Source organism: Pteropus medius, unplaced genomic scaffold (genome assembly GCF_902729225.1).
Source record: "Pteropus medius unplaced genomic scaffold, Ma_sr-lr_union100, whole genome shotgun sequence".
NCBI classification, from domain to species: Eukaryota; Metazoa; Chordata; class Mammalia; order Chiroptera; family Pteropodidae; genus Pteropus; species Pteropus medius.
In genome coordinates this window covers 56433101-56455631 of record NW_024344378.1, presented here as the reverse complement: position 1 = coordinate 56455631, position 22531 = coordinate 56433101, and the positions used below count along the sequence as shown (strand labels likewise).

The window sequence follows — 22531 nt, the reverse complement described above, 5'->3', positions numbered from 1 at the left end:
CTCTCCTCTCCTCTCCTCTCCTTTCCTTTTTCCTTTCCTTTCCAGGAAAAGGGGAGAGTGAATAAAGCAAAATGTTTAGATCTAGGCCAGGTATGTAAATGAGACTTTCCCAAGTATTTGGGTAGTGTCAGTGCCCTGGGAAATGGAGAGCTCTGCCAGGCCCTTGTGTTTTGTAGGTGGGCAGGAGCACCTTCAGGCACCAAGGGCACGCAGGGGCATGGAGATCAGATTTGGTGCCTATGTAGTCTGTGATAGCTTAGACTCTGTAACAAGATTAAAGAAAACATTTCATCAACTTGTCCTAAGAATCATCACAAATCCCACTCAGTTATGTAACAATCCTGTCCATCTTTTGACATATTACATTTCACATGTATACAGAACAGTAATGGTAGTGTAACCCATCCTATTGTTTTCTACTACATATATATATATACACTCTGTTTCTGCATAGTCTTTATAATTACTGTCAAAAAAAAGTCCATCAAATTTGTGAACCATAATTCAATTATTTCCCAAAACTGAGTATTTAAACTCTTCTCATGCTTACTTACAGTCAACTTTAGATTTAAAACATCAGTCATATCTTTAAGATACATAGGTGTGTTTGGCTTACTTTTTAGCTTAAAATCTCAGTTTTCTAGGGTAAAGCATATGAGTGGCTTTAAAAGTTCATGTTATGTACTGCTGCATTACTTTCTGAAGGACTGTGCCATTCTGTGATGCCTATTGCCATGAAGGATCATGCTCATTTATCACAACCTCACTAACACTGGATATTGTTGATTAATAAAACAACAATATGTAAGTAGCAAATTATCCTTCTAGCTATATTAACTTTCAAACCTCCACTTTCTTAGATGATCTGCAAATGCTTTCCATAGTTCCTGGAGGAATCTTGGTCTGTAGTCCTAGGATCTCAGAACTAACTCTAAAGGGCTCTCTGGGTTTTTTGTACTCCTGGGCTCCATATAGAGCCCAAAGCTCAGGGGAGACTGGGCTGAATTTACTGGCCTTGTCTTCAGCCTAACTTCCAACAGCCACATTCCAAGGCATTGATACATGGTAAATCAGTGATTAGAAATTCAGAATACCTTTAATATTGTAAATGAGTCAGACAGATAAAAGTAATTTAACCTATTAAAGAGGTGAAATATAGTAATTTTTCTTGTTTTAATGCATAATACATATCTACAGTATCACTTTTATCTTTTAGGCATTATGGAACAAATAAATGTCCACAATCTATTTGTAAACAGCTCACTAACTATTATGCCTCTTCTCAGATAGCATCCTCCTTCTCTCCCCACAGCCACCTGGGAAGCAGGGAAAGAATGGGACTGGGAGAAGCAGGAAGAATGAGTTAGTATAAATAGGAAGTAGCAGAATAGCCACCTCTAGAGAGCTGTTGTGCCACTTGGCCAAGTGACTCTCAGCTTCTACAGAAAGGTATCTGGGTTCACCCTTCTTTCTCTATGAGAAATAGCCAATGGCACACAGTTGATAAGAGACTAGATTCCTGCCAATACTTTGTCTTCCCAAGTGACTAGGAAAAAAATTCTCAGCAGAAAGAAGTAGTTAATATAAATAGGAAATGAACGTGTCTCAAAGTGGAAGAGGTCTCCGACTTGAAGTTAAGGGGATGGAGAGTGAAGGGAGAGAGGTAGAAATGCCTTCATAATGTAAGTAGAGAATAGATAAGAGGCTGAGCCCACAGAGGAGGGAGCTGGACCTTCAGAGCAAAATGAGGCAATGCTCAGACTTAAGAAAGGAAGAGAATAAGCTTGTTATAAAAGGAGAGAGAAAAAGAGGAAATTCTTGGCTCTCCTGGAGGCAGATGTTTGGTTTATTTGGCATTCTCCACATATGAAGAAGCCAGAGCTTGTGGATAAGCAGCACAGAATTAGCAGGAGCCACATGTAAAATTGGTTGCGATCCTACAAGGAAGAGGCACATTTTAGAGTTTTAAGGGAGTGGAGCTCATTCGGCATGGGAGCAAAAAGAAGGTCTATGTAAAAGGGACTTAGCCATGATCGGTGGGGTATTTGGCTTCTTATAGCTGGCATCTGAAATGTTCCCGAGATCATGGTCAGACCTAAGAAGACTTCAGTCTCACACAGTGTCTGTGACACGCCAGGAAGATTTTACTGAAAACTAATTAACTTGAGAGGCCCAGAGAAGGTCTTGGAGCTGCATTTTATTCAGTGTGGAGCTAAGAGAGGAGAACCTAAGAAGCTCTGTGATGCTGAGGTTGTGAGGAAGAGACTTTGGGGACAGAGAGTATTTCATAAGGGTAGAATCTCACTGTGGTTAGAGCTTCTGATTTGGCCCACATACAAGATGTGAGACATCAGCCTCTCTAGGTCCTCACTGTTCTGTAATTGTCAGGTAAATTGGGGATCTGCTACATGCTTCTTGAAGCAGACATAAGAAATACAATAGTAAATTTAGTCCCTATTTACAAATGGGGAGATTGAGGGTCTGGGGTCTTTCAGCAACTCAAGGAGAACTTCTACTTTCCTCTCTTTTCTCAGATGCCTTCCTGGTTAGCAGGGATTTGCAGCTGAGACATTACCAGCATCCCTTCCATATGTTTTCTGCCTTTTCATCTTAGGCCGGCAAGACTATAAGTGCAGCTTCCTTCATGCAACTGCGCTCACCTGTCATTTAGCCAAAACTGGAGCCACAAATGCTTGTGGCTTAAAGAAATCCAAGTGTCCCATTAGAATGGCCGTGCCAGGCTTTTGTAAGAGTCGGTTCTCACTGGATCTGATTCAACTAATTTCTTTTCCTTTTTATAAAATCATTGAGAGGTAGAAACTAACCTGATCTTAATTCTTCCTTCAACATGACATGCCCTTTTGAAATCGTACAAATAACAATGTCTGATTGTCATGTTGAATTGCAAGCATGGATGTAAAATGCTCCAGAGTCAGACTAAAGCCAAATATTAGGTCATAAGTCAACGTTTTGCTGAGAAACTCAGTAACTAAGAGGCTGATAATTTATATCTTTTCGTGAGAAAACTTGTTTGCCAGCAGGAAAAAGTTTCAAAGACTGTTATCTTCCCATGTGGAGGGAGAGAGATGAGTGTAATTTTGCAACCTGGGTCAAAGTCCTTTAGGGACTTTTGAAATTGGCTTGACCAAAAAATGAGGATTTGATATAATACTTGAATTGCTTCCTGAGGTGAAAGTCAATGGGTGGTACAGGTATGTGTCATTTCTTACAAGGTCATTGGACAAAATCATGTGAATGGCTAGAAACAGCCTATTCTGCTGGGGAACGCCATATTCCACCCAGAAATCCTTCTGATAGAAAACTTCTGATGAGAAAAATGAGCCATTTTGGCTTATGGGGTACTTAGAGTTCCAGAAGAACCCAAACCTTGACTAGCTTCATCTAAGTAGCTGTGGTACTCTTTGGAAAGTCTCAGTGGATGTGAAGACTCAACTGAATAAAGGAAGGAGACCTGCCCTTGACAATGTCATGAAGCTTGTAGCTTGCCAGCGTGGCCTTTTGTTGTCTGTAATGTTTCAGCCCTGCCACCAGCCAAGACTGAGGTCTTCTGACATCTCATGGGAGCTGTGGCTGAAGGGAAAGAAAAGGCAAAGAGTCTTATGCTCACTATGGAAATGAAACCAGAAACTTTGCTGCATTAAGAACATTATACTCTATTTTAAGCTGGCCAAGTGACAATGTCTAGTTTGCATCTCTTTCCAAAAAGCAAAGAAGCTTACATTTTTTTTTCTGAGTACTCCAACTCCAGACAAAGTCAGAGTTATAGTTCAGAATCGAATTGACCATCTACTGTGGATTGGTGTGATGGAGTAAGGCTTATGCTGTGGCTACAGGCAAATTCCTGACGGAATAATCTGTAGTCATTGAATAGATATAGAAAGGAATAATCTGCACTGATATAGAAACAGTGACACCAGAAGCCTGACCCTGTGTGTATGTGCACATATGTGTATATATGTGTGCATTAAAGTGTGTGCATACAAGTGTGAATGCGTATTTGTCTCTGCATATGTGTATATATGTGCATACTATTGTGTGGGCTGTGAAAAGCAAGTGGCAGAAACCCAGCCTGGCACCATAATAATCAGGATCCTGTCCTTAATGAGTTCCCCATGCACAGTGAGTTCATGATTTAGGTGTTAAGGTATGGCCACTCAGGGGCACTGAACTTAGGGCCATCTCCTGTGTTCACCCTAAACAGGGCTCAGTCAGGTTCTAAGTAGAAATATTAAATGAATTCTATTATACTCCCCCTAAATCTCTAGTTGGAAAAATCTCAATTCTCTGAGGTCAGACTTTCTGCAGTCTCGAAGGTGAGCCTGCTAATCTGAGAAATAGGTCCATGCCACTGTGAGATACGCTGCACTGGAGCCTACCAGAGGCATCACATCCTTTTCTGTCTTAACCACAGTGAATGGCATCAATCAGTGGTGGAATTTGTAGACCAGAAAATTGGAGGAGAGTTTGCTGTGCTGTCTGGTAGGCTAAAGGACCATTAAGGAGGGTCTCTCAAATCCTACCACTGAGGTGCTTCACTGCTTGAAACTATTACAGAAGTCCAGGTATGCCTGACTTCATGGTAATTTTGGTCTTTCAGGCAAAGAAGGGGAACTACGCCTTTCTATGGGATGTGGCTGTGGTGGAGTATGCAGCCCTGACGGATGACGACTGCTCTGTGACTGTCATCAGCAACAGCATCAGCAGCAAGGGCTATGGGATCGCCCTGCAGCATGGCAGCCCCTACAGGGACATCTTCTCCCAGAGGTAGGCATAGTCAGCAAGGCAACTCCAGCAGCCATCTGTGCTGGGGTTGGAGGATAATCTCCTTTTAGGAGATGAAAGCCAATACAAACTCATTCATCACAGTTTCCACAGCACTGACTATGTACCACTACTTGCTCCTCTCCACACCCCAGCTAGTCTAGTGCCAGGTCCTGGGATAGGAAGATGGAGTATATGGTCCCTTCCTATGAAGGTGCACAGTCTCAGTGGGAAGTGTGATATGAGTAGGCAATGTCAGCACAGGGCAGTAAGTGCAACAGGGAAGATATTCTGGGGGTAGAGGAGGGCATCTGACCAACCCAGGAGACCAGGGAAGACTTTCCAGAGGAGGTGACACTTAGGCCTGAAGGACGAATAGAAATTAGCCAGATATGCCCAGTAATTTAAAATTAAATGAATAATTAATTGGATCTGGCAAGGACGCAATAATTACTTCTTAAAGTAAATGTGAAGTGGGAAGGGTCAATGTGGAGACTTGAAAAAGTGGGGGCAGAAAAGCGGATGGACTCCATAGTCATCTGGACATGGGATAGGGAGCAGATGCTATCTGCTGGAGTAGGGAGAGGCCTGGTCCTCATTACCTGCCTCCTCCCCATCTGCCTCAGATCAACTTCCTGGTAATTAATACTAGTAAATGATAGGCATGTCGGGGAAAGTGGGGAGGAAGGCTGTATAGATAGGAGTATGCAGCCTAATCCAAGGCACACAGATACCCTCCACTGGAAATGAATACAATGTGTCCAGTTTGCATTGGCCTACTTAGCCTTCCATGTGATTTGCTGGTGCGAGTCCACCGCTTGAGCCTGATCTTCTCTGTTCCCTGGGGCATGATCAAGTTTCCAAGTGCTCCCTCTGGATACCTGGCCAGCCTCCTTGATAAAAACAGCCCCTCCTCGTCTCACCGTTGTTTTCTGCCATAAGAGCTTACTTTAGTTCTTGACCAAGTGACTTGGTCTCACCAAAGAGGATGAAAGTGAAGAGCACGGATAAGCTCAGTGGCCTCTTTCCAGTAACCAGCCTGCTAATAGGGGCTCCTGTCCCCAGGAACACATAAGCCTCGGGCCCACAACTCACATATGTCTGTGAGGTGACATCCTTGCGGGTGAAGAAGGCAGAACTATAGAACCCAGAGAAGAATCTCTAAGGGCAGATTCTGTCTTGGTCCACCAAAATCTGAAATGTGGCAGAAGTGTCTAGATGAAAAGACTGACATGGTGCCCAGGCTTAGGGGCAAACCCAAGTTGCCTGATTAACACATTCATTTCGGCACTGAGGATCTTCCAGTCAGAGGTGAAAGAGCCATTATTTTAACATCATTTTAACATCTAAAGCTCACAGAGGTTAACTGACACCTGGAGTTACTCAGCTAGCTACTGGCAGGATTGGAAGGAAAATGCAGGTCCCCTGTGCCCCAGTGCTGTGCCAATGTTGCTGTTAGATCTCAGAGCCCTATCACCTCCCTTCTACCTTCTAAATTTTGATTGAGATCTTTTCATTGTAAGCACCTGAGCCTAAGCCCCATCTGGGAAAGGCTGAAGGAGGAGGGCCTGCAACTCATCCATTCAGAGAGGCTCATTTGCAAAACTGGGAAAAGGGGTATAACTAATTAAGTTAAATGAGGCTTTTGGGTTTTCTCTAGATTTTAATCAAATATACATTCTTTGCCTCCCTTTGCTCCCTGGAGCAGAGAGAGATGACAAGAGAGAAGGAGGAGGAGTGATTTATCAACTGCTCAAATTAAAGGCATGAAGAAAGAATGTTTTCTTTGCAGATGCATAATACACTGGTGTTCTTGAGGTTTACCCCAGTCGATTTTCTGGGACAGAAGGCTCAGGGCATTCCACAGACCATCAACCTGTGAGCAGTACTCTGGAACAGATGGTCAGGGAGCTTGTGGGGCTAAAGCAGCAGCAGTAGCACCACCAGACAAGACAGCTAAAATGTCCCAAGACAGAGCTCATGAAAGCATAGGGTCCCAGTGAAGGAAACTTGGGGTCCCTATGCACTCTTTCTGCTCAGAGATCTCCTGAAAGTCTGCCAAGTGAATGATGATGCACTGGAGTGAGGAGAGAGCTTGGTTCTCAGCTGGATTGTTCGATGGAGTCATGACAGTGAAGAGTCTAAAAAAAGGTCAGAGGTGGACCAGAGAATACTTGACCTGAAAGAGATCAGTAGAGAGAGGGTGGTTGCTCACCGCCAATATCGTAAAACTTGCTGAGTACAGAAGGAATTTGATGTCCTTTGTGTGTCTCCAGAAGGCAATGGAATAGGACCAGTGTGGGGGTGTGCAGTCCCAGAGAAGCACACTTGCTTTGGAACAGGACTGTGCCTTTACCTCTCTACTTTAGGACCGTGAAGTTCTATTCAAAATTTCTCCCAATAGAGACACTGTGGGCTGCTCACCAAGCCCCACGGGTCACCATAAGCGAAAGTGACTAGTCAAGTTTCCTTGTTGTTCTGGCAAATGTGATTTATTACGCTTTACTTTCATCAGAAGGCTATGTGCTCTATGACTGTAGGTAAATATACCCAATGGGCTCTGCTGGCTTCCTGAAGTATTGTCATCTGCAGCGCCTCCTGGGCTAGACAGATGGGTGTCTATCTGGGGGGATGTTCAAACCTCCGTTTGCCAACGGCTCTTTAAGAGGCTCTGTTACATACGTAACTGTGAGCTGTCCCCACATAGAGCATGCCTGAGAGGAGCAAAGTGGCAGGTCCAGGAAGCAATGCTCCATGACATTTACAGAAAAAGAGCCCTGTGTAAATAACAAATCCCAGTCTTATCTGGAACTGCTGTAAACTTCTTTCCTTTAGTCCTGGGAACTAAGCTATTTCCTTGAATATAGATATGCCCCCTAGCTTTAGCAGAGGACAGGGTCTATTGACTACAACTTATGTGTGTGTGGTGGGGGTTGAGAGCTATGTCCCATTTGCAGACCATGGCATGCAGAGTGGGCATTCAATACATGATTAGCAACTTAATAGCCATTTACAGAGTACCTACTGTGTAGCGAGCTCCACAACTATTGACTGAAGGAAAGCACTTGCAATTATATCTGTCTGGAAAATAGAACAACGGGCTTCAGGAAGTGGTTATTATTGCTCTGGCTTTCTCGTATGTAGTATAGATTATTATGGTGTGTATTAGTTTAGCCTCATTCTAGAACTCGTTTTGTGCCTGTGACTTATTTTATCTTTTCTCTGTTGCTTACATATTTACATTGTTTTTGATTTGTTTGATTTTTTATTTTATTCAATGTCTTCCTATAAATTGCCTTACATTCTTCCTGGAATAATATTGGGCATAAAAAATACATACAATTATAAGGAGCAGGAAGAAGAGACACATTAGCAAAATTAGCAGCCTGCCTGACATTTCAGTCAATGAGCAGAAGAGTGGGGATTTGGCCCCAAGGCAAGTCTCACCATCTCCCTAGGCCAGAACCTGACTCTCAGAGAGTAGGCTGACTGCACTTAGCAGCCTGGTGTTCTGGAAAGAGCATGACCTCCTGGGTCATTATGATCCAGCTCTAAAAAGGAGCTTTGCCACTTCCTAATTGCAACCTTGTGCAAGTCATCTAGATTCTGAGCCTCAGGTCAATAGGTAAAGCAGATATAGTAAGAACTACTTTGTAGGCTATTTTGAGAATTAAAACAATGTAAATTCATCAGTCTCCACTGTGTTCTGAGTAAAAGGCAGCTCATGTCCACACTGAACTGATAGGGCTACTGGTCAATATGGCCATCAGATGGCAACTATTAACCATCTGTTATGTAGGTCTTATTACTCACCATATCTTGAAATGGTGGTGCACATGTGTTTCCTCTTTTCATTTTGCCACAATCCTTCTGTGAGGTAGGTGCGTTTATTATGATCTCAGATTTTAGTGATGAGAGAGATTTCATAATACAGCTAGTGTGATGGCAGAGCCTGGGTTGGACATGATGTCCATCAGAACAGAATCCACGCCAGTAAACATGAAGCTTGGCTATCTCTCTTTGGTGAGCCAGTACTTCAACCATGAATCTTCTCAAAAGCTCTGAGGTCCTATACATCCAGCCCTGGGTTCCTGTAACTGCCCGGAGGCCCAGCCTACTCAGACCTGCCAGCGGAGACTTAATTAATGGCTGGTGAGCACAAGCCAGTGGACATACAGACATGCAGCTTCCCTAACATGTCCTGAGCCACATAGAGGTAATGGAACACTACAGCTTCCCAGTTAATCATCGGATGTGCCATGTTAAGAGATTTATTGCCTCAGCAGCATGCTGAGCATGACTCCATGTCACACAAATGCAACATGTAAATCATGTGTTTATCTCAAGGACCAAGCTTCTATATGCACTGCCACATTCTAAGTCTTTGGTACTGATCTGCGCTCTGGGCACTTAACAGATATTATCTAATTATCTCATCATGGCTATTTTAGTTTAGATTAGTTTTCAATATTCAGTTAAGCCATTCATACATTTATTGATGCAACAAACATCCATTGAGAGCCCAAATTGTTGGACACTATGCTTGCTCAGAGGAAAACATGGAGAGTAAAGCACTGCTCCTGTCTTGAAAGATTATAATCATCTAGCAAGCATCATCGGTATATGTTGTAAAAAATGAGGAAGCCGAGATTAATGGGCACGTCGCTTGTCCTGGGACAGCCAGCTGAGATCTGGTGCTTACAAAGCCTATTCTTTGCACTGAATCAGGATATTCCTAGCCAGTGAGAGGCCATGCTATGCTGGGCTCATGATGCTTACAGATCACAGAACCCGCTCTGGGCTGTCCACCTGTCACAGCCTATGCATGGTCATTGAGCTTAGCCTCAGCCTGTGGTCACAGCTGGCCTGAAATGCAAGTCCAGGGCAGAGACTACTCAACTGGCCAGTTGGCAGTGAGTTTCTCTTGGCTATAAAGAATGATTGCTTTCAAACCATGTATACCCCAGAGGACTTAGAGAGGTCCAGAGGGTGTTGTCAGCTGAATATATCACCATGGACTGGGCTTAAAGAGCTCCCATCCTCAAATGGAAAAGCTTGAGTATGAGGAGCCTGGAGTCTACCAGCTACTACTAGTTTACTGTTCAGATCCCTGGATTATAGACGGAGTCCATAAAATATGTCAACAAAGGAAAACTGCCATCCAGCCACCTACATGGGAGAATACAAGACCAGAGAAGGTTGTCCCACCTTTGAATGCAGGATAAAATTCAAATTCTCTTCCATCCTCTCAGAACCCATGTTCTTAGCTCTACCTGCTTTGCTATCTTCATCTTACACTACTCTCCTCCTCATACACTGCTCTCCTCTCTCACTGGACACATTTTAGCTCCTCAAACATGCTGAGCATTTACCCCAGACAGGACTTTCAAACCTGGTTGTATTCTCAGGAAGGTTCTTCCTTCTCCTCATTGAACACTAATTCTGCCAACCATAAGGTGACTTTGGCAATATATTTTACCTCTCTGTGCCTCAATTTCCTTCTCTGTAAAAATGGGAAAATGGAATTAACCATCTCAAAGTGTTGACATGAGAATTAAACACTATTTGTCAAGCACTTAAGGATGCTTCTTGATACACAGAATGTACTGGATGAGTGTGAGCTATGTTATGACTAATCATCCTTCAAGTTTCCACTTACCTGTCACCTCACCTCCTTGATGAGGTCTTCTGTAACTCTCCAATCTAGGCCACCTTCCCAATGTACCATTTCCTAGCACCTCTATGTTCATTTCATTGTATTGGTCACAGCTTCTGTCTCCACCTCTAATTCTTTTAATGTTCCTGTATGTGTCTCTAGACCATAAGCTCAGCAATGTTGAATATCACACTTGGCACAATGCAGGTGCTCCTTAAATTGAAAGAAGGAAGGAATGATTTGGCAAACCCTAATGAGAGAGACATAGGATACAGTTAATGAAGTTTGAAGGAAAACATTGTTGTAAGCAGGAACATCATAAGTCCACAGTCTGAGTATGTGTCCCATTCATTTTTGTATTTCCTGATTTATTCCTCAGAGCTTGCCTCAGGATCACATGTGAAGGGTCCTTATATGCTTTGCTATTAGACTTTATCCATGGGCAGCAAGAGAGGATGGGCGAGGGCATCAAGGCTTTTGAGAAGGAGAGTGACAAAACCCGATGTGTATTTGAGAAGAACACTCTGCTTGTAGAGAGGAGAATGGATTGGGAGGGGAAAAGCTAAGGCAGAGAGCTGCTTCGATGGTTCCATGTTGTCTGCAGTGGGGCCAGCATGATGGGGAAGGGGCCAGGACCTTCATGGTGTATTGATGAGGCCAGCATGTGTGGCTCATGGTGATTATATCTTGTAGGATCCTGGAGCTGCAAGACACCGGGGACCTGGATGTGCTCAAGCAGAAGTGGTGGCCACACATGGGCCGCTGTGACCTCACCAGCCATGCCAGCGCCCAGGCAGATGGCAAGTCCCTCAAACTGCACAGCTTTGCCGGTGTCTTCTGCATCTTGGCTATTGGCCTCCTCCTTGCCTGCCTGGTGGCCGCCCTGGAGTTGTGGTGGAATAGCAACCGGTGCCACCAGGAGGCCCCCAAAGAGGTCTGTGCTCTGGGTCCTTTCTGCTTCTCCTTTCTGCAGCCTAGAGGCAGGATAGACCCACTGGGCCACTTGGAGGGGTGGGGGTTCTTCCAGTTAGTATTTACCCAAGTCACTTGTCTGGAAACAGCAGTATTTTATATTGGGGGATGGTGTCCTCACTTTACTTTGATTTTAAAGCCAGAGAACAAATGTGTAGGATGTTTTCATTCTTGAACAAAGTGACAAGGTACCAGCCACAGCCACTAAAGTCCTGATTTTATCTATAGAGCGAGTACAGCATGAGCAGCACCAGAGAGCCCTTACCCATTCTTCCCCACCCATCTGCCTCCACCCTGACCTGGAGAGACCAACTGTAGGGTAAGAAAGGAGACCACATTCCTTCCTGGTTCTCTTTGGCTTCTTACCACATGGCCTGCTCTACCAGCATGTGAGTGGGAACCTGCCCCTGCCCCTCCCATTGTCCCTTGCTCACTCCTTCTTGCGGGGCCTAGCCTTACCCACTTTTTTTCCAGGCATACCCAGCACAAGGAATATTGTGACCATTCAGCTTCCAGGTTCCAGGCATACTTCCTTCCTGTATATGCCAACCACAAGCTGATTCTGCCCTTGACGCTTCCTTCTCATTGGGTTTTTGCTCTTCTTTTCTTCAAGCTCATTTTTTTTTTTAAGAAGCCTTCATAAAGTATCCCTGGAGACAACTTCTCTAAGGGAGGGTGGCAAGGAGTGTCATTTAGTGATGCTGCTCCACCAGCAGAAACCTACACACAGGCATCATCGCACAAGCCCAGCCACTCTTTCATAGGTCTGTCACTACAAGTTATATATACCTCAACTACTTCTAAAATCACAGCTCCACTTATAGTTTATGTGAAGACAAACAGGTATAAACTTCAAACAAGAAGCAGTAAAGTTACCAGCGCCAAATCCAAAGAGGTAACTTTGGGTCATGGCCACCATCTCTGCTACCTGGAGAGACTAGCTGGCCACACCCCATATATCAGTCTGAAATGGAGCCCCAGGTACCGGTGGGGGTGAGGGCAGTGTCTCCACTCATACCAGGCAGTGAGCTCTCTGTCATCACACTTAGTTTTGCTGGAAGGAGCTTGCTGTTTGACTCAGCATGTCTGAAATATTCTGGCAACATCCATCTTCCTCACATGCCTTCTATGTGCCTCCATGTAAGGAAATGCAAGACCTGGGTCTCCCACAGTCTCATTGGCTCTCCTATCACCCCTGGACCAAGGATAGAAGGAAGATATTTAAAGAAAACCCACTGAAAGGAATGGTCCCATCCCAAGCTTCTTTTGCTACTGGAAAATTTTCTGTGAAATCACTGAGAGGGACAGTAAATTATTGTGACAAGTAGTTTTAAGGAAGGGCCACAAATGTCTCCATTTCCAGCCTTCTCCCCTTCCATGTCATAGCTAAGACACCTTCATCTACTTCTCACAACCCAGATCTACATGTGCAAAAGCATCAGTGGGCAGCTAGGGTGGGGTGGTTGTGGAGACACTCCCAGTAGGACCATGGAAGACTGGCTCACATTGCACCTAGTTTCTGTGTTTGTTTGTTTGTTTGTTTAACTTAAGTCTACAGTTTGATTTCCTTTGTGCAAATTCCTCTTGGCTCAGGGGAGCAGGAGAGATTCTCCAGGCAGGCAAGCTTTGCACAGTTGTGGAGGCGCTGTCCTGGGATGGTGTGGACAGAATGGGAACCTAGGGGACACAGGCTCAGATTCGTCCTCCAGAATGTCTTTTTGAGCCAGATACAGAGAGAGACCATCCTTCCTCTGGATTAGATGTCTTTGTTTACTTTCAGTCACGTCCCTTCATATCCCCTAGTTTAATGTTTAGAGACAGGTCCAGCCTGGACAGCCCAGAATGAATCATCAGGGTGTGTGTAACTGTGTGTGTATGCACACACACACACACACGAAGAAAGAAGAGAGAGAGAGAGAGAGAGAGAGAGAGAGAGAAATTGGAGACATAGAAGGCAGAGGTGAAAAGAGGGAGACAGAGAAAGACTAGGAAACCAAGGGATGACCTAGCTGTGAGGAACAACTCCCTTCTTATCAGGAAAGCATCTTATTTTCCATTCTGACATCAGCATATGCCCTGGATCTTGGGCATAAGAGGTGAGGATGAAATACATTGGTCCTGCTTACAAAAATATGGAACTCTCTGCCCCAGCCAGTGACTTGCTTCTGGATAAGAGTGATGACAGATGAAGAGGCATGTTGGAAAAGCACAGTAGCTGTCTTTCCTTCAGCCCCTTTGAGTGGTACATGGTAAAAGAAAGAAATATTCCATCTTTTTCCTGTTTTTATGGGTTTCTGATTTTCAAGTGAAGTTTCTCCTCCCTCTCCTTTTTTCTTTAATAAGTATGCCTATACAGACACAGCCCCTATCCTCAGCGGGCATATCTCCACATAGGCAGATGGGGCTGAGAAGTCAGCCAAGCAGTCTCCATTCTGTTGATCAGGGCTGCCCTGAAGTGAGCAGCAGGTTATATCAAATGCTAAGGGGCACCCAGTTGCCAGGGTGTGGCAGGGTCATCAGGGTTCTGGTTAGAGACCAGTTTAGAGCCTGGGGTTGTTAGGGCTGACAAAAGAGTTATACAAATCCTAGAACTAGGATAAGTTTGGAAGTTGCCTTTTAGGCAGGGTGAACAGCACGGAGGTAAACAAAGTCATCACACCTCCCAGAGCTCTGAGGACTGGAATGTTGACATCAGTAAGGAGATAAAAGTGGAGGGTGCTGGAATGGGAAGCAGGGACTTACTCTGAAGGACTTAGATTCCAGGGGTTTGGACCTGATCATATAGAAAATAGGAACGAGAAAAGGGGCTGAAACAATGTGATTTTAGAAGCATGTCTTTAAAAACTTTAACAAATAAGGAGAGTATTTAATCCAGACCAACTCTGTATTACTGGTTGCCTGAGTTTTATGGAGCAGCATTTGCAATTAGGTGAGAATGTCTGGTTCACCTTAGAATGCTTTATTTTGGGGCACTGACCATATTTGTTAAGAGCCAGAAACCTGTATTTGGGTAGAGTCTTACTCATGTTTAATAGCTTGTTTTGAGATGTCTTCAGAGTTTAGACCCCTGCTTGAAGAAGGGTAGTAATGTGCATTCAGCTTCTTAATATTCATGGGGATTTGAGCTCTTATTTTTTCTAAGAAATCAGACGATTATGTAGTTACCCAATGCAGGTGAGTACACCAAGCTCCACAGATGCAGTAAAGAGCTACCCGCTAGATTTATAGGGGAAGTGGAGTCATTGCTCTGAGAATAAAATATTCATGAAATAAAGATGAAAACTGCACAAATGGGAGATGACATGAGGAGTGAGGGATGAATCATACATCACTGGGCTGGGAGCTTTGAATTCTCATTGCTTCCTGCCTTGCCTGCCCTCCCTTGGCCCCTGCTTCCATAGCAGTCAGGAGCTGACAGAGGCCAGGGTGGCCAGGCAGCAGTGGCAAAGGAGCACCCAGGCCTAAGGAGCATCCAGGCCTCTCCATTGTGGCCAGTGGGCTGGCCTCTGCATGCCTCCACAACACACTCCTGCTCTCTGTGGAAGACTTGATCCCAGTGAAACTTTCTTTAGCTTTACAACCTTCCCTTCTTCCACTCCTCTGATGCTTTTTCAACTCCATGTAGAGATTTTCTCTCCTGTACCTTTCTTTTTCTTCATATATGCAAACCTAATAGTGTTGCCCTGAGGTTCAAAGAAGGAAGATGTGCACAGTGCCTCATGCAGCACCTGCCCCATGGAATGTAGTTGGTGAATGGTGGCCAAAGGGCTACTCTCTTAAAGACCTTGTGATGGGCAGGAAGGGATACAGGAATGACCAGTCACATCTTAGGGCAACCTTCCTGTGGCAGGAACATAACATGTTATCTTCTTAACTCTCCTTGAATCTCTTCAACAACATTTGAAGAAGGCATCCTTGTCCCTGGGGAAATGGGACTCGGACACAGTATGGGCAGAATTAGGATATGAATGAGGTGTCTGCCACTGTGCCTTCCATCTGGTGTGTATAGGAGCAGGGGTTCCTACCTAGCATTTTTCAGAGAGTTTAGAGAATGAAGAGTGTAACTGAGAAATCTTCCCTGGGCCAGGATCCTGGTACCTAGCTAGGCATTTGCATCCTCTGAACCTATTTCTCTCTTCTGCTGAAAACTGAGTCTGGCCCAATGAATATACTGCTCATATTAGACCACTTAGCATGAGATTAAGGATAATGAGTGTTTCAGCCCTTAGCCCAAGGCCCTTCAGTAAAATGGCATAAACACTTATCATATACCATCTCCAAACCAGCTCAGATGTGACTCCCCTCTGTAAAACTTCCCTACCCACCTCCATGGGCCACCTCCCAGTGTATATCCTCATTCTGGGGGTGATTCTGAATTGCCATTAATGTTATACCTGCCTGTCTCTGCTTCAAGTCTGCTGGCGCTTCCCACCTTTGCATTTCTATCACTTTGCCTACTCTTTGGAACCCTGGAAACTCTCATTAAGGGATGATGAATATAACTGAAGTATTGAGTACTTTCTGTGTGCCAAGGACCAAGAGGGATGCTTTACCAGGGACATTAGTTCATCTGGTAGTAGGAGCTCAAAAGTATTTATCGAATGAATGAACCAGTATGGGCTCCTATAAAGAAAACGTTATTAATGTTAAATTGTTGTGTAAATCATTGCACCTGGATCAATGGCTTTCAATTCTTCCTGCACATCAGAGGTGATTAATCCTGGAGCTATTTAGGAATACAGATGCTTGATAACCATTCTCCAAAGGGTTGTATTAGGTAGATCTGGACAACTATAATTTCTAGAAGCTCCATATGTGCTTTGATGTTTTTGCAAGGGTGAAAACACTAGTCTATACTATCCTTCCAAGTGGAAATTGAGAACACGCAGCCCACGTTTTGGAGCCTGGCAGATTTGAGTTTCGGTCGTGATGCTTCACTTCCTGTGGAGTTGTATAACCTTGAGCAAGACTTCACATCTAGCCTTGGTTCACTTCGTGTATACCTGCTCCAATCACCTATGATAGAAGGTGCTCCTTAGCTCCCTCCTCTCATTGCCGTCCCCTATAAAACCTTCAATTGAGCTCATCAGAATTCTTTCTTATACTCTGAAAAATTACTCTTGGGACTGCTTTATTGACTTAACATTCAGCTTTTTGAATTTTGCTCTTACTCAGCCATAATTCTCAGACTCCCAGCCAGCCCTTTGGAGTCAGGCAAGTCTTTGAGCAACACTTAAGATCACATTGATGGTGTTTCTCCCAGCCCTTGGGTCTCATTTACCACTTGGTTGGTCTCAAAGATGCCTCCTACAAATATCCTAGGCAAGTGAGAAGTCTTTCAATACATTTTGTTTCTGCCCAACTTAAAGTAGGAGCATTGGACGCCAAAGTCAGCTCTAACAAGTCCCACGTGTGACCGGCTGTTACATAGATGATGGTTTAGTTAATTGCTGTTTTCCAATACACTGTATTATTTCCACATTGGTGAACAGCAGCTTAATTACACAACTTTATCTCTCTGCAAGACAATGCCTGAGAGAGAGTCCCCAGTAACCTCTGTTGGTGCATCTGTCATCATGTTTAATATGAGGTGAGAGACGTAGAGCTGGAATTCAGCCGGATTCATGGATAAATGCAGTCAGTAAATTTTATGTCATATTCAGGGGTATTTGACTAGGTCAGTAGCCCACAGTAAATTAATGAAGGCAGCAGCAAGTTTCCAAGTCTCTTTTCACAGCTGTCATTACCTGGTTGAACACCAAAACCTTGAGATAATGAGGGTATAAACTGATGTACTTCACATAAAAAAGTCCATTACTTGAATTTGCATAACATAATAGAATACCTCATTTTGTCTAAAATATAAATAATTATTCTAATCACTACTGCCTTTTGCCTTAAACAGGCAGATTATTTCTGCCTCTTCTTTCCCTGGCCAAGGGGCCACCAAAAATGACTTAGTGCATGCTAAATCTGTGGCTCCAGGTGATCTAAGCAGACAGTACTCCCAGAGCTTCCAAACAAGGTGGTTTTCTCCAGTTCTCTGTGGTTTAGCCTTGGCCCTTGGGCCGTGGCAGGAGCAGACAGTTTGGAGGACATGTTGGGAGACTCAGAAACAGGCTGCATGTGTTTTCCAGAGAGGATACAGAGGTGTTTGCTTTAGTTCTACTCATTTTCTTCTCCAGTTAAACAACCCATACAGTAATCTCATGATGGCACCCTCTTCTTCCAGGGTTTGCTTTCAGTTGCAGCTACCAGCAGGAACAGAATTTGGGTAGAATGAGGTCCCATTGGTGAGACAGGATTAATTTCTTGACTGTTATTTTAGGTGAGAGGTATCCCTAAAAGTTTGTTCAAGTGGTGTGGATATTTTCTCTGTGTCCTGACATGGACAGGTTACAGGCTAAAGAATAACCTCAAGTAGGGGTTGATAACTATTGCACAGCTTTGCAGTCCTTCTTGGAACTGCTTCATTTGTCCTTAATTTGAGGCAAGAGAAAAATATGAATTGAAGAAACTATTCAAGCTTTCTTTCAAAAATACCAACTCTAGGGTAATCAGGCCATCTCCACAACCACACTCTGGGTGGACTTTATTCTGGAAGTTTTGATACCACCTCATCAACTCCTCACAGCTCTGATTATTATGCTAGATTCATGCCTGTGCCCTACAACTTTTTAATACTCCTCTCCTCTCTGCCTCCAAACCTCCTCTTCCTTGTATTTCACTAGTGAAGAATTTCATCTCAGAGACCTCTTTTGCTCATATTTTTCTTCAGAGGATTCTGGTTGGTGAGTGTTCCCCCGAAGCTCTCCTTATGTTTGTTTCCCTGGCATTAAGTAGAGAAGACGTCTTTCACTTTGCCTCCACTGTCAACGCTCTGCCTCCTTATGGTCTTCTTTGACAGGAAGTTCTCCTTTATCTCTAGACCCCAGAGAAACAAGGAGCATCTCCTGAACACTTGTCTTGGTCCAGTGCTCATTTGACTTAGAAAAGGGGCCAGGCCTTCTCTTCTAAATGCCAGAATCCAGAGTGAACGCATCTGGGACTAAGACACTTGCCTCCCACTTTAAATTACTCTTCTCTTAAACTTTACTTCTTTCCATACCCAATGGGATCCTTAAAGCCCTGAAAGGAAATAGAAAGTTGGAAAAGGCAAGATTATGCAACTAACAAGTTTTCCCAATGATCCTAGGACCTTTGGTCATCAGTTATCCTTTGATGGAAAGTAAACACTCTGCCAGAAGTGCCAAATGGCTTATCCAGCCTTCTCCAAGCTTTGCTGGCTACAAAGAGAAAGGAAGATTATGTTATTAAACCCTGAGAGTGCCTGAAATTATCTCTCAATTTATCCAGCTTCCAGGCTCTCTGGTACCAGTCTTGTGCTTTCAATATATTTTGAAATGAAAATAGCCTGTAGATACAAATATTTACCAACAACGATAGCCCTGTAGGAGCTCAAAGTAGCCACCAAAATGGCCCTTAGATTTGTGTGGTTTCTTCTTCTTCTTTTTTTTTCCTCTTGGAAGCGCATTCAGGAGTTTGACATTTCATGTTTTTTCTAACAACTTTACAAGGTGGGCAGGGGAGAGGTTCTTCTTTCCACTGTGTGGACATCAATATTAGACAGCCTGTGGAGTTCTGTCTCAGAGTGGACCTGCAACGTGGTATTTCTCTTGAAGTTTGACATTAGGGTAGTGTAGGCAGTAGACATGACCTTGCCTGGCACATCAGCAGCACTCATTATGCCTGGAAATAGGACTGCATTTTTTAATATCTCATTGAGGAGCTGTTATGGCTCCTCTACTGAGCACCTGGTCTTCCTCACAAAGGGGAAACTGAGGAAGTAGATTACATTGTCTTTGTTATTAAGAAGCTTTAAAGCAGTTTGATGTCCTTGGTTTATTCTGACGTTGTGAAAAATTACCAAGTTATTTGAAGGAAATGACATATGTTCCATTTTATTTTTTTTAAGCATATAAATAAAACAATTTCCTTGATTCCATTCACCATATGGAGAGATCAGGTGTGAGGATCACCCATTTTGACAGCCTCAAGACCTCTTGATAACAGGAAAGTCAGCAGGCCCCTGGGAACTACCTTTCTTCACTGTTTCTATTCCTCATCTCCATCCAAGAACCAGGCCTCTTGAGTCTTTCAGACAGAGATATGCCCTCTCCCAGACATCCCTGGAGATTTTGCTTAAGGAGAACATGGACCTCAGGGTGAGGCAGGACTTCACTCCCTGCTTCTATTGCTACCTCTGCCTCATGCTGGAGTTTTGACTCTGGGGAGCTCATTGACCTTTCTGAATTCAAGTTTCCTTTGTGTAGGGTAGGGGTGATTACACTAAATCTTTTGAGTATTATAAACTCTAAATGGTAAATACATGGGGGACATTAGGGTGTCTAGGACCATTCTCTTTTATTCCTATAGGACATCTTCTTCCTTCTGTCTGCCATTTCTTCAAAGCATCACTGGGTATGAAGGCAATGATTCTACTCAGGGTGCAAAGGGGAAGCACATGCTGCCAAGGCTGGCTTGTGGATTCTTTGCTACCTAAAGATAATGTCCTAGGCTACTATTTCCTCAGATAGCTGAGGGGTAGCCATACAGCTGAGAGGACGTGGGAGAAATGGGAGCATGCTCACTCACTATCCAGCAGGCTGAACAGGCCTAATGTCCCCAGGCCTCCCAGAGTTGGAGAAAGCCAGTCTTGGCTCATGGTAGGCTTGAGCCTAACCTTCTTGTACTTTCTCTCCAGGACAAAGAAGTTAATTTGGAGCAAGTCCATCGGCGCATGAACAGTCTAATGGATGAAGACATTGCTCACAAGCAGATTTCCCCAGCATCCATCGAGCTCTCAGCCCTGGAGATGGGGGGTTTGGCTCCCAGCCAGGCCTTGGAGCCCACGCGGGAGTACCAGAACACCCAGCTCTCAGTCAGCACCTTTCTGCCAGAGCAAAGCAGCCATGGTACCAGCCGGACACTCTCATCAGGGCCCAGCAGCAACCTGCCACTGCCGCTGAGCAGCTCGGCCACCATGCCCTCCATGCAGTGCAAACACAGGTCGCCCAATGGGGGGCTGTTCCGCCAGAGCCCGGTGAAGACCCCCATCCCTATGTCCTTCCAGCCCGTGCCTGGAGGCGTCCTTCCAGAGGCTTTGGACACCTCCCATGGCACCTCCATCTGACCACGCAGCCTGCCCTCCCGCCCGCCCATACACCCACCCGACCAGCAGAGCTTTTTAATACAAGGAAACAACACAAACCACACACACGCACACACACACACACACACACAAAGACTTTCATTTTTCTTGTACATATGTGTAAATAATGACAGAATGGAGTGGGGTAAAAGTGTATTTTGAATATTCCCAATTTTCGAAGTCAGTAAAAAAACACAAAAACTGTATGAATGACTTTGTAAATTTTGTTCTATATGAATAAAATGGCAAATTACTTGTGATCATTCTGAAGTGCCAAAGAAGCCCCCTGTTCCTGAGCCTTTCTGAGGGCAGGAGGGGTGACCAGACAAAGTGACCCCTCTTGCTGGGGGAGAGGGGGAGATGAGCAGGTCCTTTTAAAGGAGCCCCAAATGCTGCTTGCTGCCGTGTGCCACGGTTTCCTCCCACGTTCCTCCACTCTTGGCCCCTTGTTCTTCTTTTAGCCCTTTCTGGTAGATAAAGAGTGAGCCTTGAGCCAGCATTGGCCTGGCCCACTGGGTCGCTGTGCTGTAGGGTGATCAACTGTTCCTGTCAGCCTGGGATTGAGGAGGCTCCCGGGACACAGAGCAGTTCTCTTAGTCGCAGTCGCCCCACTGGAGTCCTGAGAGAAGGGCCCATACCGATGGTCTCTGAGGGCTTTGATGCCAACATGCTTTACTGTTGGCCTTGTTTTTTACTTTGTTAACTAGAAGAATCGACAAGTGATAGAATATGAGAGAAGGGAAGCAGGCCCCATCATTGCCTTGGGGAGGTCAGGGCAGAGGGGGTCTTGGCCTGGTGAAAGATCTGTGATATAGGGAAATGCAAGGTATGCTGTGTGGATCAGGTGAAGTGGTGGGAGGAAAGGCCAGGTAGAAGGAGAATATTCTCTTGGGTTTGAGACCTGTGGTTTCAGGTGAAAGAGGAAAGTATGGTCACAGATGCAGGGAGTAGGAGCTCTGTGGTTTCAGGTAAAAAGATACTGTTGGAAGAGTGGAGGGAGGGCCCCAGGTGAGCAGACTAGTGTTCTAGGTGATGGGGAGTGCTGGAAATAGATAAAAGTGACCATGTGCACTTAGGTAGAAATTTTATGTGATGTGAAGACAAGTATGTCCCATCTGCCAGGGAAGTAGCCCCCCAAATAAAGGATGTCTCTGGGTCTTAAACCCTGAAGACAGTCTTCCAAACAGGGCCAGAACCCAGGACAGGTTCTCACACCCTGCTTTGCCACCTCTCCTGACTTCCAGAAGCCCTCAAGCAGTGATCTAGCCCTTAGCAGGGGCCCTCCAGGCTGAAAGCATCTTCTAGTCTCTGAGATTCCCAGGCCTATCCCTGAGCTGGTGAACCTACTGAGAAACTCGGCCTCCTAAGGTTATGACAACCTGACAGTCCACTTCCCTCCACTGCCCTTTCTGGGGCAATTAAATGATAAAACCAGAGGAACAACCACTAGGAGCAGAGTAATTTGAGTGATCTAAGCTGTATCACTTCAGCTCTTCTCATTCTGAAGACTAAGGGTATTCTGCTCTCCTAACCTGCTGGGATGGTGAACACAGCCCACAGCTGGCACCAAGATGAGTGGGGTTCCCTCCCCCAGCAGTAATCAGGGAGACAAGAGCCCAGATCTGTGGTCATGGAGAAATACAAAGTGCTATTGATTGCCTCTCCTATAGCCTTGTAGAATTACTCCAGCGATGTATTTATGAGGGTGATAAGTATCCCAGGATTGATTTCTTTCCTAAAGTCTCGAGCGACATGATTGAGCAGTAAGGAATGGCTGCATCAGATAGTCAGCTAAAGGCACCCTGGGGAGGAGAGTGTTTATAATTATGTTATTTATCTCAGAATGCTGAGAATGTCCTTATATTAGTGCTACCAGGTGATCCATTGACATTTCTCCAATCAGAGTGTGT

The 22531-nt window shown here is 44.6% G+C and overlaps 1 protein-coding gene across 2 annotated transcripts in view; it reads left to right on the top strand.

Moving 5' to 3' along the window:
- GRID1 (glutamate ionotropic receptor delta type subunit 1) overlaps positions 1-21224 on the top strand; it is a 664127-nt gene extending 642903 nt beyond the window's left edge. The window contains exons 14-17 of one of the 2 annotated variants that reach the window (XM_039872287.1): positions 4619-4785; positions 11132-11372; positions 11639-11729; positions 20175-20280. In XM_039872287.1, coding sequence (XP_039728221.1) covers positions 4619-4785; positions 11132-11372; positions 11639-11728 — 498 coding nt within the window. In that variant the 3' untranslated portion in view covers position 11729; positions 20175-20280. Of the gene's footprint in view, positions 1-4618; positions 4786-11131; positions 11373-11638; positions 11730-20174 lie in introns of both variants that reach the window. The other variant, XM_039872286.1, reaches the window with a different exon arrangement.
- The last annotated feature ends 1307 nt before the right edge of the window (positions 21225-22531 follow it).